Raw genomic sequence first — 17163 nt, 5'->3', positions numbered from 1 at the left:
AGGAAATAGTTTATCTACTAGTAAAATAAACATTTTTATTGAAGAATCTTTATCACAAACAGATGCTCACATATAACTATGATATAGCACCTTTAATTGGTTGCAAGATTGTGTAAATTTCTAAGGTCCTTGTATTGAACTTGTATTCACTAAATATGCTGGTCATAATTAATATTTTATGTTACAATTCAGAATAATCAATTGACTTGCAGTTTTAAATTAAAAGTTTGTTTGAGGGTAAGTGAGATTGACACATATCATCAAAATGTGTTATAGTCTGTTCCAATAAAGGTCACAAATCACCTGTTAACTGACATGTTTATTTTAATTTCAAGAGTAAACACCACCTTGTACATCAATGAGAGCCCAAACAAGTAAATACTAAATTAGGTAGAGTATCATTAAATATATATTTACAAAATATTTACTTGTCAGTTTAATATGAAAGAAATAATTGAACAAAATAATTTTTATTCTATTTCCGACATTACACATGCACTTTAGTTGCAGGTTTTCCAGAATGTGCACCATGGCCAAACAACAGTAGACTTTCTAAAATTTAGGTCATAACCAAACAATCCTAGACTTTCTAGAAGATTCATGTAGGTGATAGTCAAATGACCACATGTATGCACACCTTTGCCAGCATCACAGAGGAATAATTATTAACCATGTTGCCAAACAATCACTTTCTAGAATTTAGGATTTCTTGCAACGCATAAATTTTTGGATGTACTCTTTGGAAGGGCAGAGAGAGAGAGAGAGAGAGAGAGAGAGAGAGAGAGAGAGAGAGAGAGAGAGAGAGAGAGAGAGAGAGAGAGAGAGAGGGGGGGATGAGGGGATGGAGAGAGAGGGATAGCAGTTAATTAAGCAATCATATAAATTTGTTTCATGAATAATGGATTACATTGGAGAATACACTTGGAAGTGTGGATTAATGAAATATAATTAGGGGGCTTCAGGCCTTGCTTTTTAAGGTGCGCGGGTGCGATCGCGCTCGTACAGTGCACGTAATTTCAATCTGGCGAGTGTGAAAAATAATGTACGTTACACTTAACAAACAGCGCATATAAAATAAGTTTGTATATTGATTGCCACTATTTACCATATGTAGCTGATAGAAAGATCTGTTTAATAATACCAGAAAAAAAAGTTACAAGAACGGTAGCGTCCATGCAAGATTTTAATATATGACTGGTACTTATCTTTGCTATACAAATCGGAAAACACAGGTTTGATAGACATACCAATCCGATCAAAATTCTTTGCCTATTTAATTTATTATTAATTAGAAACAAGTCCACTTTTGTATGGTAATAGGTCACAACGTCTGATAAGGATAACTCATTTATACTGTTCATATAGTTATGACAAAAAGAGAAATAGGATTGAATAAAATAGTAGCTTCTGTAGCCTACACAAATGAACTCGTTACGGAAATCAGCGAATTTGATAAAATTGTCTCGATTAGTTCATAACTGTTAGCCTACAAAGCTTATGTAAGGTCCCGAAAATGGCAATTGTGTAATTTTATACTTTCTTTAAAAAAATAAAAAAATAAAATTAGACGGAATAATAAAAAGAAGGAAAAGAAATGATAATAGGTATGTAGGAATAAGCGTAGGTATTTGTTTTACGTCTATTATTTTTCTTTTTTATCTTTAAAAAAAATCAAATAAAAGTTCATTTAAATATTTGTATTTCAGCCAGAAATTAATAAATGTGCATATGTTATTTAGATATGTACATATGTACACACTATAGTAACAGTAATCAATGATCATTTCCATTAAAAATGCCACATGAATGTCAATGTCCCAATTAACATTGTTAATTGAAGTAATTGTAGGCCCACGTTTCACGAGTTATTTAAAAAACAACAATGTTTTAATAATATGAGTCAGTAGTGCACACCTGATATGCTTGGGTCGTAGTTCATGAACCACCTCCTCGGAACCAGTGTTTTTTCCCATTCCAACTATCCTAATCATGTTCGTTGTACGTAATAATTGAATTCAAGACAAGTTGATTCCTATATATACTGAACAAAATGGAAAACTTGACACATTTGTCCTCTGATAACTTCACAACGACATGTATGTTCATTAATGCAGACATTTGTCGATGGGAGGGATGTGATGAAGAGCAAAACACAATATGTCATCACGATGTTTAATTGTATAACATGTTATGTCTTGAAATATTGAAGGGGGGGGGGGGGGGGGGGGGGGGGGGTGTGTCCAAATCAACGTTTACATGATTTCAGATGAACGCATTATGCAGTGTCAGTATCGCGTGTGACCTCCCTGGGCTTGGATAACTGCCCGACACCGTCTTCTCGTGGATGTCGGCAATCGTGTGAAACACTGAACCGGACGTCGCCTCCATTCAGCCACCAGCGCCTGTCCCAATGCCTGCAGTGTCTGAGGCGCGTTAACACAATTTTTGACACGTCTTCAGAGTTCATCCCAGACATGTTCAATTGGATTCATGTCAGGTGATCGGGCTGGCCAAGCCATGACTGGGATACCGGCATTTTGAAGAAAGTTCCGTGTTAATGCCACTGTGTGGGGGGTTGCGTTATCATGTTTAAAGGTCAACCCAGGCCCATGGTTATTGGTGAATGGTACCAGCACCGGCCTAAGCACTTGGTCGCAGTAGACTTGGGCGGTCATGTTCCCCTGGATGACGACAAGCCTTGACCTTCCATTGTTGGTGAATGCTCCCCACACCATCACGCGTCCTCTGTCAAAACGGTTGACCTCTCTGACACAGCAGTGAGCATGACGTACACCACGTTTTCGCCACGCCCTTATTCTGCCATCGGCGAAACTCATTGTGAATCGGGATTCGTCGCTAAAGACCACTGTGTTCCATTGTCTCTGAGTGAATCTGACATGGCGTCTCGTCCACAGAATCGCTGTTGACGATGTAAACGAGTAAGAATGGGACCGAAGTATGGCCTTCAGGCTCTCAGTCCAGCGGTGCGCAGGCGGTTCCTGATGGTCTGTGCGGTTACCCTCCCTCCCAGGAGCACCCTGCTGGTAGAAGTTGCTGTTGTATATCGGTCACGGAGATGACGTAAACGGATGTACCGGTCCTCCTTTTGTGACGTCACACGTTGAGGACCTACTCGGGAGCGATCAGCAACTGACCCAGTTTGATGAAGACGGGTCCTCAGGTTATTTATTGTTTGTCTGATGCAATCAAACGCACGTGCAACGACCGTCACGGACTGCCCTCCATCTAGATGCCCTATGGCGCGATTTCGTTCTTCATTTGACAGTCTCGGCATTTCCAATAGCAACAAATTCAGTAGCGAAAATGTGTTTTTCCAAGTAATGTGACGACAGGCTACAAGTTTCAATCGATTTGGGACGCGAAATCAAATTCAAATGGTCTGCATCAGTGTATACATGTCAATTATATTTCTATAGTACTACTCCTGAAACGTTTTAATAAACTATAACTCCATTCGTGAAAGGGAAAAGTCGGACATTATTGGTTTATTGGTTAATTTTTGCAACATATATCTCTACATTTACATGTACCAATTACTAAATTAATAAATGCTTGATTTTCACTCGCCTTAGCATTTTGACGAGTGCGATTTTTCACTCGCCTAAGCGTTTTCAGGTGTGAGATTTTTCGCTCGCCTTTGTTTTTCAAAAGGCAAGGACTGGGGCTTTTGAATTATCTTTCACAAATCCACACCTCATACATTCTCCACTATGTATTCAAAAATAAGAATTTAGAATTTAGTTTTTTTTTGCATGTCAATCTCATTCTGTATTAATTTCTTATCTATTTTCCATGCAGAGAGCTACAACATTTCTTCGTATGAAAAAGTCAAGTACGTGCATTTGTCAAGCGTGGGTAACCCTGTGTTCTGCAGAGACCTCGTCTGTTCAGTAGAGTCATTTCCACCATCCACATCTTGCTCCTTTGATGTTGAAATCCACACACCATTGTCACCACATTCCACCCAGTATTCATCGGTGTCCATGGATTTCTGCATCTTTAACGGCATTGGACGAACTAGTCTGGTGATAAATGCTTTGTACCTGCTGGTATTTCAACCTGTATTCACCTGCGTCGGCAACCGAGGAATAACCACAGTTGTGAGGGGCAACAAGTTGGGCGTGATGATTTCAACAGGTACAGTATAAATTAGTAGTGAATAACGGTAGGCTATAATAGACAGTATAAATTAGTGAATAGAGGTAGGCTATAATAGACAGTATAAAGTAGTAGTGAATAGAGGTAGGCTATAATAGACAGTATAGAGTAGAAGTGAATAGAGGTAGGCTATAATAGACAGTATAGAGTAGAAGTGAATAGAGGTAGGCTATAATAGACAGTATAAAGTAGTAGTGAATAAAGGTCGGCTATAATATACAGTATACAGTAATAGTGAATAAAGGTAGGTTGTAATATACAGTATACAGTAATAGTGAATAAAGGTCGGCTATAATATACAGTATAAAGTAGTAGTGAATAAAGGTCGGCTGTAATTTACAGTATAAAGTAGTAGTGAATAAAGGTCGTTTGTAATATACAGTATAAAGTAGTAGTGAATAAAGGTCGTCTGTAATATACAGTATACAGTAGTAGTGAATAAAGGTCGTCTGTAATATACAGTATACAGTAGTAGTGAATAAAGGTCGTCTGTAATATACAGTATACAGTAGTAGTGAATAAAGGTCGGCTGTAATATACAGTATACAGTAATAGTGAATAAAGGTAGGCTATAATAGACGGTATAAATTAGTAGTGAATAAAGTAAAGGTAGGCAATAATATACAGTATAATGTAGTACTGAATAAAGGTTGGCTATAATAGACATTATAAAGTAGTAGTGAATAGAGGTAGGCAATAATATAAAGTATAAAGTAGTAGGGAATAATGGTAGGATATAATAGACAGTATAAAGTAGTAGTGAATAGAGGTAGGCTATAATATACAGTATAAAGTAGTAGTGAATAACGGTAGGATATAATAGACAGTATAAAGTATTAGTGAATGAATGTTGCCTATAATATACAGTGTAAAGTAGTAGTGAACAATGGTAGGCTATAATGTACAGTATAAAGTAGTAATGAATAGAGGTAGGCTGTAATATACAGCATAAAGTATTAGTGAATAACGGTAGGATATAATATACAGTATAAAGTAGTAGTGAATAACGATAGGATATAATAGACAGTATAAAGTAGTAGTGAATAGAGGTAGGCTATAATAGACAGTATAAAGTAGTAGTGAATAGAGGTAGGCTATAATAGACAGTATAACGTAGTAGTGAATAGAGGTAGGCTATAATAGTATAAAGTAGTGGTGAATAGAGGTAGGCTATAATATACAGTATAATGTAGTAGTGAATAAAGGTTGGCTATAATAGATATTATAAAGTAGTAGTGAATATAGGTAGGCAATAATATAAAGTATAAAGTAGTAGTGAATAACGGTAGGATATAATAGACAGTATAAAGTAGTAGTGAATAAATGTTGGCTATAATACACAGTATAAAGTAGTAGTGAATAACGGTAGGCTATAATATACAGTATAAAGTAGTAATCAATAAAGGTAGGCTATACTATAGAGTACAAAGTTGTAGTGAATAGAGGTAGGCTGTAATATACAGTATAAAGTAGTAGTGAATAACGGTAGGGTATAATAGACAGTATAAAGTAGTAGTGAATAGAGGTAGGCTATAATAGACAGTATAAAGTAGTAGTGAATAGAGGTAGGCTATAATAGACATTATAAAGTAGTAGTGAATAGAGGTAGGCAATAATATAAAGTATAAAGTAGTAGTGAATAACGGTAGGATATAATAGACAGTATAAAGTAGTAGTGAATAGAGGTAGGCTATACTAGTATAAAGTAGTAGTGAATAGAGGTAGGCTATAATAGACAGTATAAAGTAGTAGTGAATAGAGGTAGGCTATAATAGACATTATAAAGTAGTAGTGAATAGAGGTAGGCAATAATATAAGTATAAAGTAGTAGTGAAAACGGTAGGATATAATAGACAGTATAAAGTAGTAGTGAATAGAGGTAGGCTATAATACACAGTATAAAGTAGTAGTGAATACTGGTAGGATATAATAGACAGTATAAAGTAGTAGTGGATAAAAGTTGGCTATAATATATAGTATAAAGTTGTAGTGAATAGAGGTAGGCTGTAATATACAGTATAAAGTAGTAGTGAATAACGGTAGGGTATAATAGACAGTATAAAGTAGTAGTGAATAGAGGTAGGCTATAATATACAGTATAAAGTAGTAGTGAATAGAGGTAGGCTATAATAGACAGTGTAAAGTAGTAGTGAATAACGGTAGGCTATAATAGACAGTATAAAGTAGTAGTGAATAGAGGTAGGCTATAATATACAGTATAAAGTAGTAGTGAATAACGGTAGGATATAATAGACAGTATAAAGTAGTAGTGAATAATAATTGGCTATAATATACAGTATAAAGTAGTAGTGAATAACGGTAGGATATAATATACAGTATAAAGTAGTAGTGAATAACGGTAGGATATAATAGACAGTATAAAGTATTAGTGAATGAATGTTGCCTATAATATACAGTGTAAAGTAGTAGTGAACAATGGTAGGCTATAATGTACAGTATAAAGTAGTAATGAATAGAGGTAGGCTGTAATATACAGCATAAAGTATTAGTGAATAACGGTAGGATATAATATACAGTATAAAGTAGTAGTGAATAACGATAGGATATAATAGACAGTATAAAGTAGTAGTGAATAGAGGTAGGCTATAATAGACAGTATAAAGTAGTAGTGAATAGAGGTAGGCTATAATAGACAGTATAACGTAGTAGTGAATAGAGGTAGGCTATAATAGTATAAAGTAGTGGTGAATAGAGGTAGGCTATAATATACAGTATAATGTAGTAGTGAATAAAGGTTGGCTATAATAGATATTATAAAGTAGTAGTGAATATAGGTAGGCAATAATATAAAGTATAAAGTAGTAGTGAATAACGGTAGGATATAATAGACAGTATAAAGTAGTAGTGAATAAATGTTGGCTATAATACACAGTATAAAGTAGTAGTGAATAACGGTAGGCTATAATATACAGTATAAAGTAGTAATCAATAAAGGTAGGCTATACTATAGAGTACAAAGTTGTAGTGAATAGAGGTAGGCTGTAATATACAGTATAAAGTAGTAGTGAATAACGGTAGGGTATAATAGACAGTATAAAGTAGTAGTGAATAGAGGTAGGCTATAATAGACAGTATAAAGTAGTAGTGAATAGAGGTAGGCTATAATAGACATTATAAAGTAGTAGTGAATAGAGGTAGGCAATAATATAAAGTATAAAGTAGTAGTGAATAACGGTAGGATATAATAGACAGTATAAAGTAGTAGTGAATAGAGGTAGGCTATACTAGTATAAAGTAGTAGTGAATAGAGGTAGGCTATAATAGACAGTATAAAGTAGTAGTGAATAGAGGTAGGCTATAATAGACATTATAAAGTAGTAGTGAATAGAGGTAGGCAATAATATAAAGTATAAAGTAGTAGTGAAAACGGTAGGATATAATAGACAGTATAAAGTAGTAGTGAATAGAGGTAGGCTATAATACACAGTATAAAGTAGTAGTGAATACTGGTAGGATATAATAGACAGTATAAAGTAGTAGTGGATAAAAGTTGGCTATAATATATAGTATAAAGTTGTAGTGAATAGAGGTAGGCTGTAATATACAGTATAAAGTAGTAGTGAATAACGGTAGGGTATAATAGACAGTATAAAGTAGTAGTGAATAGAGGTAGGCTATAATATACAGTATAAAGTAGTAGTGAATAGAGGTAGGCTATAATAGACAGTGTAAAGTAGTAGTGAATAACGGTAGGCTATAATAGACAGTATAAAGTAGTAGTGAATAGAGGTAGGCTATAATATACAGTATAAAGTAGTAGTGAATAACGGTAGGATATAATAGACAGTATAAAGTAGTAGTGAATAATAATTGGCTATAATATACAGTATAAAGTAGTAGTGAATAACGGTAGGATATAATAGACAGTATAAAGTAGTAGTGAATAAAAGTTGGCTATAATATACAGTATAAAGTAGTAGTGAATAGAGGTAGGCAATAATATAAAGTAGTAGTGAATAACGGTAGGATATAATAGACAGTATAAAGTAGTAGTGAATAGAGGTAGGCTATAATACACAGTATAGAGTAGAAGTGAATAGAGGTAGGCTATAATAGACAGTATAGAGTAGAAGTGAATAGAGGTAGGCTATAATAGACAGTATAAAGTAGTAGTGAATAAAGGTCGGCTATAATATACAGTATACAGTAATAGTGAATAAAGGTAGGTTGTAATATACAGTATACAGTAATAGTGAATAAAGGTCGGCTATAATATACAGTATAAAGTAGTAGTGAATAAAGGTCGGCTGTAATATACAGTATAAAGTAGTAGTGAATAAAGGTCGTCTGTAATATACAGTATAAAGTAGTAGTGAATAAAGGTCGTCTGTAATATACAGTATACAGTAGTAGTGAATAAAGGTCGTCTGTAATATACAGTATACAGTAGTAGTGTGAATAAAGGTCGGCTGTAATATACAGTATACAGTAATAGTGAATAAAGGTAGGCTATAATAGACGGTATAAATTAGTAGTGAATAAAGTAAAGGTAGGCAATAATATACAGTATAATGTAGTACTGAATAAAGGTTGGCTATAATAGACATTATAAAGTAGTAGTGAATAGAGGTAGGCAATAATATAAAGTATAAAGTAGTAGTGAATAATGGTAGGATATAATAGACAGTATAAAGTAGTAGTGAATAGAGGTAGGCTATAATATACAGTATAAAGTAGTAGTGAATAACGGTAGGATATAATAGACAGTATAAAGTATTAGTGAATAAATGTTGCCTATAATATACAGTGTAAAGTAGTAGTGAACAACGGTAGGCTATAATGTACAGTATAAAGTAGTAATGAATAGAGGTAGGCTGTAATATACAGCATAAAGTATTAGTGAATAACGGTAGGATATAATATACAGTATAAAGTAGTAGTGAATAACGATAGGATATAATAGACAGTATAAAGTAGTAGTGAATAGAGGTAGGCTATAATAGACAGTATAAAGTAGTAGTGAATAGAGGTAGGCTATAATAGACAGTATAACGTAGTAGTGAATAGAGGTAGGCTATAATAGTATAAAGTAGTGGTGAATAGAGGTAGGCTATAATATACAGTATAATGTAGTAGTGAATAAAGGTTGGCTATAATAGATATTATAAAGTAGTAGTGAATATAGGTAGGCAATAATATAAAGTATAAAGTAGTAGTGAATAACGGTAGGATATAATAGACAGTATAAAGTAGTAGTGAATAAATGTTGGCTATAATACACAGTATAAAGTAGTAGTGAATAACGGTAGGCTATAATATACAGTATAAAGTAGTAATCAATAAAGGTAGGCTATACTATAGAGTACAAAGTTGTAGTGAATAGAGGTAGGCTGTAATATACAGTATAAAGTAGTAGTGAATAACGGTAGGGTATAATAGACAGTATAAAGTAGTAGTGAATAGAGGTAGGCTATAATAGACAGTATAAAGTAGTAGTGAATAGAGGTAGGCTATAATAGACATTATAAAGTAGTAGTGAATAGAGGTAGGCAATAATATAAAGTATAAAGTAGTAGTGAATAACGGTAGGATATAATAGACAGTATAAAGTAGTAGTGAATAGAGGTAGGCTATACTAGTATAAAGTAGTAGTGAATAGAGGTAGGCTATAATAGACAGTATAAAGTAGTAGTGAATAGAGGTAGGCTATAATAGTATAAAGTAGTGGTGAATAGAGGTAGGCTATAATATACAGTATAATGTAGTAGTGAATAAAGGTTGGCTATAATAGATATTATAAAGTAGTAGTGAATATAGGTAGGCAATAATATAAAGTATAAAGTAGTAGTGAATAACGGTAGGATATAATAGACAGTATAAAGTAGTAGTGAATAAATGTTGGCTATAATACACAGTATAAAGTAGTAGTGAATAACGGTAGGCTATAATATACAGTATAAAGTAGTAATCAATAAAGGTAGGCTATACTATAGAGTACAAAGTTGTAGTGAATAGAGGTAGGCTGTAATATACAGTATAAAGTAGTAGTGAATAACGGTAGGGTATAATAGACAGTATAAAGTAGTAGTGAATAGAGGTAGGCTATAATAGACAGTATAAAGTAGTAGTGAATAGAGGTAGGCTATAATAGACATTATAAAGTAGTAGTGAATAGAGGTAGGCAATAATATAAAGTATAAAGTAGTAGTGAATAACGGTAGGATATAATAGACAGTATAAAGTAGTAGTGAATAGAGGTAGGCTATACTAGTATAAAGTAGTAGTGAATAGAGGTAGGCTATAATAGACAGTATAAAGTAGTAGTGAATAGAGGTAGGCTATAATAGACATTATAAAGTAGTAGTGAATAGAGGTAGGCAATAATATAAAGTATAAAGTAGTAGTGAAAACGGTAGGATATAATAGACAGTATAAAGTAGTAGTGAATAGAGGTAGGCTATAATACACAGTATAAAGTAGTAGTGAATACTGGTAGGATATAATAGACAGTATAAAGTAGTAGTGGATAAAAGTTGGCTATAATATATAGTATAAAGTTGTAGTGAATAGAGGTAGGCTGTAATATACAGTATAAAGTAGTAGTGAATAACGGTAGGGTATAATAGACAGTATAAAGTAGTAGTGAATAGAGGTAGGCTATAATATACAGTATAAAGTAGTAGTGAATAGAGGTAGGCTATAATAGACAGTGTAAAGTAGTAGTGAATAACGGTAGGCTATAATAGACAGTCTAAAGTAGTAGTGAATAGAGGTAGGCTATAATATACAGTATAAAGTAGTAGTGAATAACGGTAGGATATAATAGACAGTATAAAGTAGTAGTGAATAATAATTGGCTATAATATACAGTATAAAGTAGTAGTGAATAACGGTAGGATATAATAAACAGTATAAAGTAGTAGTGAATAAAAGTTGGCTATAATATACAGTATAAAGTAGTAGTGAATAGAGGTAGGCAATAATATAAAGTAGTAGTGAATAACGGTAGGATATAATAGACAGTATAAAGTAGTAGTGAATAGAGGTAGGCTATAATACACAGTATAAAGTAGTAGTGAATAATGGTAGGATATAATAGACAGTATAAAGTAGTAGTGAATAGAGGTAGGCTGTAATATACAGTATAAAATAGTAGTAAATAACGGTAGGCTATAATAGACAGTATAAAGTAGTAATGAATAGAGGTAGGCTATAATAGACGGTATAAAGTAGTGAATAACGGTAGGCTATAATAGACAGTATAAAGTAGTAGTGAATAGAGGTAGGCTATAATATACAGTATAAAGTAGTAGTGAATAACGGTAGGATATAATAGACAGTATAAAGTAGTAGTGAATAAAAGTTGGCTATAATATACAGTATAAAGTAGTAGTGAATAACGGTAGGATATAATAGACAGTATAAAGTAGTATTGAATAGAGGTAGGCTATAGAGGTAGGCTATAATATACAGTATAAAGTAGTGAATAGAGGTAGGCTATAATATACAGTATAAAGTAGTACTGAATAAAGGTAAACAATAAATATAATATGCCAGTTGATAAAAATAACATTTATTTGGAGTGACAAGGACCCATAATTCCTTTAATGGGATAATGAGGTCGAATATTAGTTACATATATGTGTTGGAAAGATGCGTATACCCAGATCACCAACATACAGACCGATGTACTTCTAAAATTAATAAAAACCAAGATTTTTTTAGTATACTCAGTATATATCCTTGAGTAACCTTGAACCAGCCTGGTAACAGGAAATAGTTTCTACACACGCACATTGTAATGTACTATCGATTTGATGAAATAATGTTTTATGTTGTTAATTTTGTTGCCAAAATCAACCAACAAATGCCATTTTCTATTGTGAAGAGATTAAATGCATGTCGTAGTCTAATGTTGACATTCTTCAGCTACTCCCATACACTGGGCTATTGTTTTTCAAGAGTGACGTCACCAAAACTCTAACGCAATGAATCTGCGAAGCAGACGAAACAATGACAGCGGTGTGAAACTGTTGTTTATTTAGATTTGTTTAATATTACACGTGATTTAATATAGTGTGCACAGTGCAAAATGGTGGTCATGTATTGTTTTTGGGAAGGTTTTCTTAATTCAATAAAATTATTTTGATATCAGGGTTCAATCGTATGCAGATTCCATAAAACAAGTCAAACGTAAATAGACCGGTTTATAGGGTAGCCCGGTTTATGGTTCTCCACAATATATGTTTTAATTTAACTTCCGGGTGTGTTCATCTATGATTTCTATTTTTTATCCAGATTGCAACAAAGTTTCTGTAAGGGCAAATATAAAATACATTCCTTACGACAAAATCTCAAATTCGGTATTCTGTAGAGATCTGTTTCAAATGATAGAGTCTGTTTCTCCATCATTGTTGTGCACCTATGATCTCCAAATACACACTGCACTGTCAGAGACAATCTCATATTCATCTGTGTCGGATGACTTCTGCATCTTTAATGCTTTTGGAAAAACAGATTTAGAGCCAGGGACTATGTACCGTGTGGAATTATATCCTACATTCACCCCTTTGGCCAACCAAGAAAGCAACCTGCCTTTCAGAGGAAGTGGACTGTCTGTGACTCTCATTACAGGTGTGTACCATTATTATATTGTTAAAGAGACAGATCCTAGTTTTTAAATACTAAGGCATGTTTTTCACCTAGACCCTAGTTTTATATTTTAACCCGTAAAATGAGCACCAAGTTTAGTTCATTTACAAACCTGTAACAAATTTATATACAACAGAGTGAAACAAGAGTCTGTGATGTTGAAATACCCGTAAAAATAGACTAAAACGCGACTCCATACCCGTTACTTCTCAGATGCCAGGACACCAGGATGACCAGAAACACCTCGGATGTACGAAAGTGGATAATTTAAACAATAAAATCTAAGTAATGTTTGATTTCAGTGATCATAACCGGCTCTAATAGTGAAAAACATGCCATGGTGCTTAAAAACTGGGGTCTGTCCGTTTAAAGGAACTGCATGAGTACTAGTAACGATCTACCATACATATATTTGTTGGCTTTGTCAAATTCAACGTTTTAGCTCAGTTATGCTGTTCATCATACCCATTCTTAGAAATGAAATGTTTTATTTAACGACGCACTCAACACATTTTATTTACGGTTATATGGCGTCAGACATATGGCCAAGGACCACACATATTTTGAGAGGAAACCCGCTGTCGCCACTACATGGGCTACTCCTTCCGACCAGCAGCAAGGGATCTTTTACTTGCGCTACCCACAGGCAGGATAGCACAAACCATGGCCTTTGTTGAACCAGTTATGGATCACTGGTCGGTGCAAGTGGTTTACACCTACTCATTGAGCCTTGCGGAGCACTCACTCAGGGTTTGGAGTCGGTATCTGGATTAAAAATCCCATGCCTCGACTGGGATCCGAACCCAGTACCTACCAGCCTGTAGACCGATGGCCTAACCACGACGCCACCGAGGCCGGTTTACATACCTATTCAATCTTACTATAGTGATAAAGACATTTTCAAACCTTATGATAAATTTATCATGTATCACACACGTGTGATCTCGATGGGACCTTGTAAATGAGGAATTCCTTTTTTTATTTTTACTGGAGTTGGCGACTTTTTATTACTGACGTCATGTCTGATTTACAAATCATGTCACATCGTATTTGAAACATTTCACAAGATTGCCACAAAGTATGATTCTAATTTTAAGAAAAACCATGAATGGAGAATTGGTGAATATATTTAAGAGAGAGTAGTTATGACGTTAATTTAAACAAAAAAAATTATTGTGAAAAATAAAAGAATGTAGGTTATAAATACAAAACTTTACATCCTGTGTTTTCTCATCATGTATATTGCACTCGTTTATTATGCCACTCGACTGCTACGTGGGCTTGTTCTGTATATTCTTGTGCAAAATAAATACTTCATAGAAACTGCACAATCTTTCGTTTTGATTTAATTTTTACGGGACAATCCAAATTCCATTGCACCAAAGGTACCTCTTCCCACTACTGACTCCGGTCAGTCTGCTGGTGTTCCCTTGCACCTGCCTTTATGGGCGGTCCAATCTCCCACCCACCCAACCCTTTTCCTGTCCTGGACAGAGAAGCTGGCCAAGGCCAGCACCTATGCCCAATACAGGTGTGCGCTACAATATACACGTAAAAACCTATGACCTGACGTGACTTAATGTATGTGAAGTTTTGTGTATGTCTGTCATCCATCTGCCTGTCTATCCATCCAATTATTCCATGAAGTCTATATCCTAGAGTTTTGTTTGGATTGTTCAGAAATAGTCTCCTGGAGTTTTCATTGAATTGATCTGGAATTTGGTACAGGGTTACTCTGGGGCAATGTCTACACACTAAAATAAAGGTATTTCTACATGTTTCAATTTTTTCAATTGAATTTTAATGTTGGATATTTATGATACAGGAACTTTCGGTAACAGTCTGTAAAAACTATCTGAGAGATTTGTAAAGTTTTTCATTCTTTAATTCGATTTTTTAATTAAATGTTTAAAAAGTAAAATTAGAAAATTGAAAACCCCCCACCAAAACATGTCTTCTAAATTGTAGAATTTTAATTTAATTATTTATTTATTTAATAATAATTAAAATTGAAAGTTAACTTTGAATTTTTCAATATATATCGTAATTCAGTTAAAGTTTTCTATGGACAGTTCTGAAACTTGGTGCAGGGTCTCACACGACTAACATACGTAGAGAGAGATGTCTTAATGTTTTAATTTTTTTTTAATTTATCAAAAGAAGTTAACAAAAGTGTTTCTGAAAGAAAAACCCAACCCAGGCTCCATAAATTCGGCACTGAAAGTCTTATAAGCCTCTTCTACTAGCTTAGCATCTACCAGTATTATAGTGCTTACCTAGCATGCCAGTGGCTTGTTCATTGCCCTAAACAGCCTCAAACATTGGGTGATCTTTAAAGGGACATTCCTGAGTTTGCTGCAATTTTTAAGATGTTATCGACTAACAGAGATATTTTAACGATTGTAATTACATATCAAGTATATTTTTCTGCATAAAATATTAGTATCTGTATATTAAAGGTGTTTCTGATCGTTCTAATATTTGCACTAGGTCCATTCTCCCTTCAATTCAAACAATTAAATGTACTGGGTATACACTCTACCACACTGTCGTTACTACCTATCCTCCGAGAGTCAGTATCTTCTAGTTCTCCTTATCCTAGGGGTGGGATATAGCTCAGTTGGTCGAGTGCTCACATGATGTGCTTGCGTCGCAGGATCGAACCAACTCAGTGGATCCGTTCAACTGATTTCTTTTTTCTCATTCCAACCAGTGCACCACAACTGGTTAAAGGCCGTGGTATGATCTTTCCTGTCTGTGGGAAAGTGCATATAAAAGATCCCTTGCTGCATTAAGAAAATGTAGCAGGTTTCTTCTGTTGACTATGTCAAAATTACCATATGTTTGACATTCAGTAGCTGATGATTAATATATCAATGTGCTCTAGTGGTGTCCTTAAACAAAACAAACATTACTTTTCCTTATCCCAGTTCTTGTTAAAAGCAAATTAGTTGAACTTGTCTAAGTGGGATACATTGGGAAACCGAAGTTTAATGAATGATATCTTCATTTTTTAAATTTACATGAGAGTCATTTTGACAGTTTACAATACTCCAAAACTATAATTTAACATTTTATGTCAGAGCTATAACTTGTGTCAAGTACTTAATGAAAACAATGCCATCTGTCTTAATATCCCTACAAGATATTTTTATAACAGTAAAGCATATTAGAATTATTTTCAGGTTTACTTATCCTTTGGTGATAATGATGGGGCAGGGGTTTTTTGGTTGCATATAGCTCTGCATGTCTTTTTGTGTTTTGACGCCAGACATGAAAAACAGATTAATTACTGTATCCTGGCTGACTCCCGAACTGTTGTCAAAATCAATTTTCATTCTTCTTTACAGTAATGTATTTTAAATAATACAAAATAATATGTATTCCTTTTTCTTTTCAGATAGGCCTAGTGATTCCTAAATAACATTTAAAGAATCAAGAAAGAAAAGGCTATTGTTAAATTGTCTTTTGTGAGCCAATGCATACCACAAGTACACTGTCTCATTTGCGGGAAAATACTAAATTTGCGGGAAAATACAGAATTTGCCGGGGAGCACGAAACGTCACGTAACTGGTTGTATGAAAATACAAACTGCGGATGAGACCAACAAAATTCTCTCCAACACGCCTCACTGATTGAATTGGTCAAAATTCTTGAATTCATTATACCACAATTCGTTAAATTTGAAGATTTCTTGAGCACGTTTTGGCCAAAAAATGTGCAAGATTTTAGTTTTTCACGTATTGAAAGCTAATGCTAGAATATAGCATTGCGGAATCAGTTGCCATGTTAGAAGTTGGGCTAATTATAATTATCACGAACATATTTTAAGTAATAACACGACATGCTCTTTTACAGGTTCTACAAGTTAGTACAACACGACAAATATTTTTGTTCGGTTGCAGGTTTCCAGTTTTGTTTTCCCGATACAATTACAACATAATCATAAACGTTTAAAACACACAAGATAATAAGGTGCTAAGAGTTGTCTCCTTTTGCAAAACACAGGGTTCGAAATGATTTCAGGGTAAAACCACCGGTATTTTGAGGAATTTGATGGGGGGGGGGGGGGGGGGGGCAGGGGGGCCATGCCCCCCCCCCCCCAATCCCGGGATTGTTTTACCTTTTCGCTTATTAATAACATTAAAAGGTTCCTGTGTCATATCCCACTACACAGGTGGCCTCCCCCACCACCAATGCAAAATCCTTTCTTTCTTTTTACTCAGTGAATTGCTGTCAGCGTCACGCTAACTCTGTATTGATACACTGTAAATGCATTATACACCCACAGGATGTAAATTAAAAGGTTACATCTTTACTTTATATACTTTTTCCGAAACTTAACTTGCTTCCAATACAGAATCCCCCAC

The 17163-nt window shown here is 34.3% G+C and overlaps 1 protein-coding gene across 1 annotated transcript; it reads left to right on the top strand.

Annotated features, from left to right (window-relative positions):
• Positions 1-2783: 2783 nt before the first annotated feature.
• LOC121383647 lies at positions 2784-16650 on the top strand. The gene is made up of 4 exons (XM_041513740.1): positions 2784-2886; positions 3820-4158; positions 12439-12774; positions 16193-16650. Exons 1-4 carry the CDS (start codon positions 2784-2786, stop codon positions 16210-16212), a joined length of 798 nt encoding a protein of 265 aa, XP_041369674.1. The 3' UTR covers positions 16213-16650.
• The last annotated feature ends 513 nt before the right edge of the window (positions 16651-17163 follow it).

The sequence above is a fragment of the Gigantopelta aegis genome, chromosome 10 (assembly GCF_016097555.1).
Source record: "Gigantopelta aegis isolate Gae_Host chromosome 10, Gae_host_genome, whole genome shotgun sequence".
In the NCBI taxonomy this organism is placed as follows: Eukaryota; Metazoa; Mollusca; class Gastropoda; order Neomphalida; family Peltospiridae; genus Gigantopelta; species Gigantopelta aegis.
The sequence above is the reverse complement of the archived record's forward strand: the minus strand, read 5'-3'. Positions and strand labels throughout refer to the sequence as shown.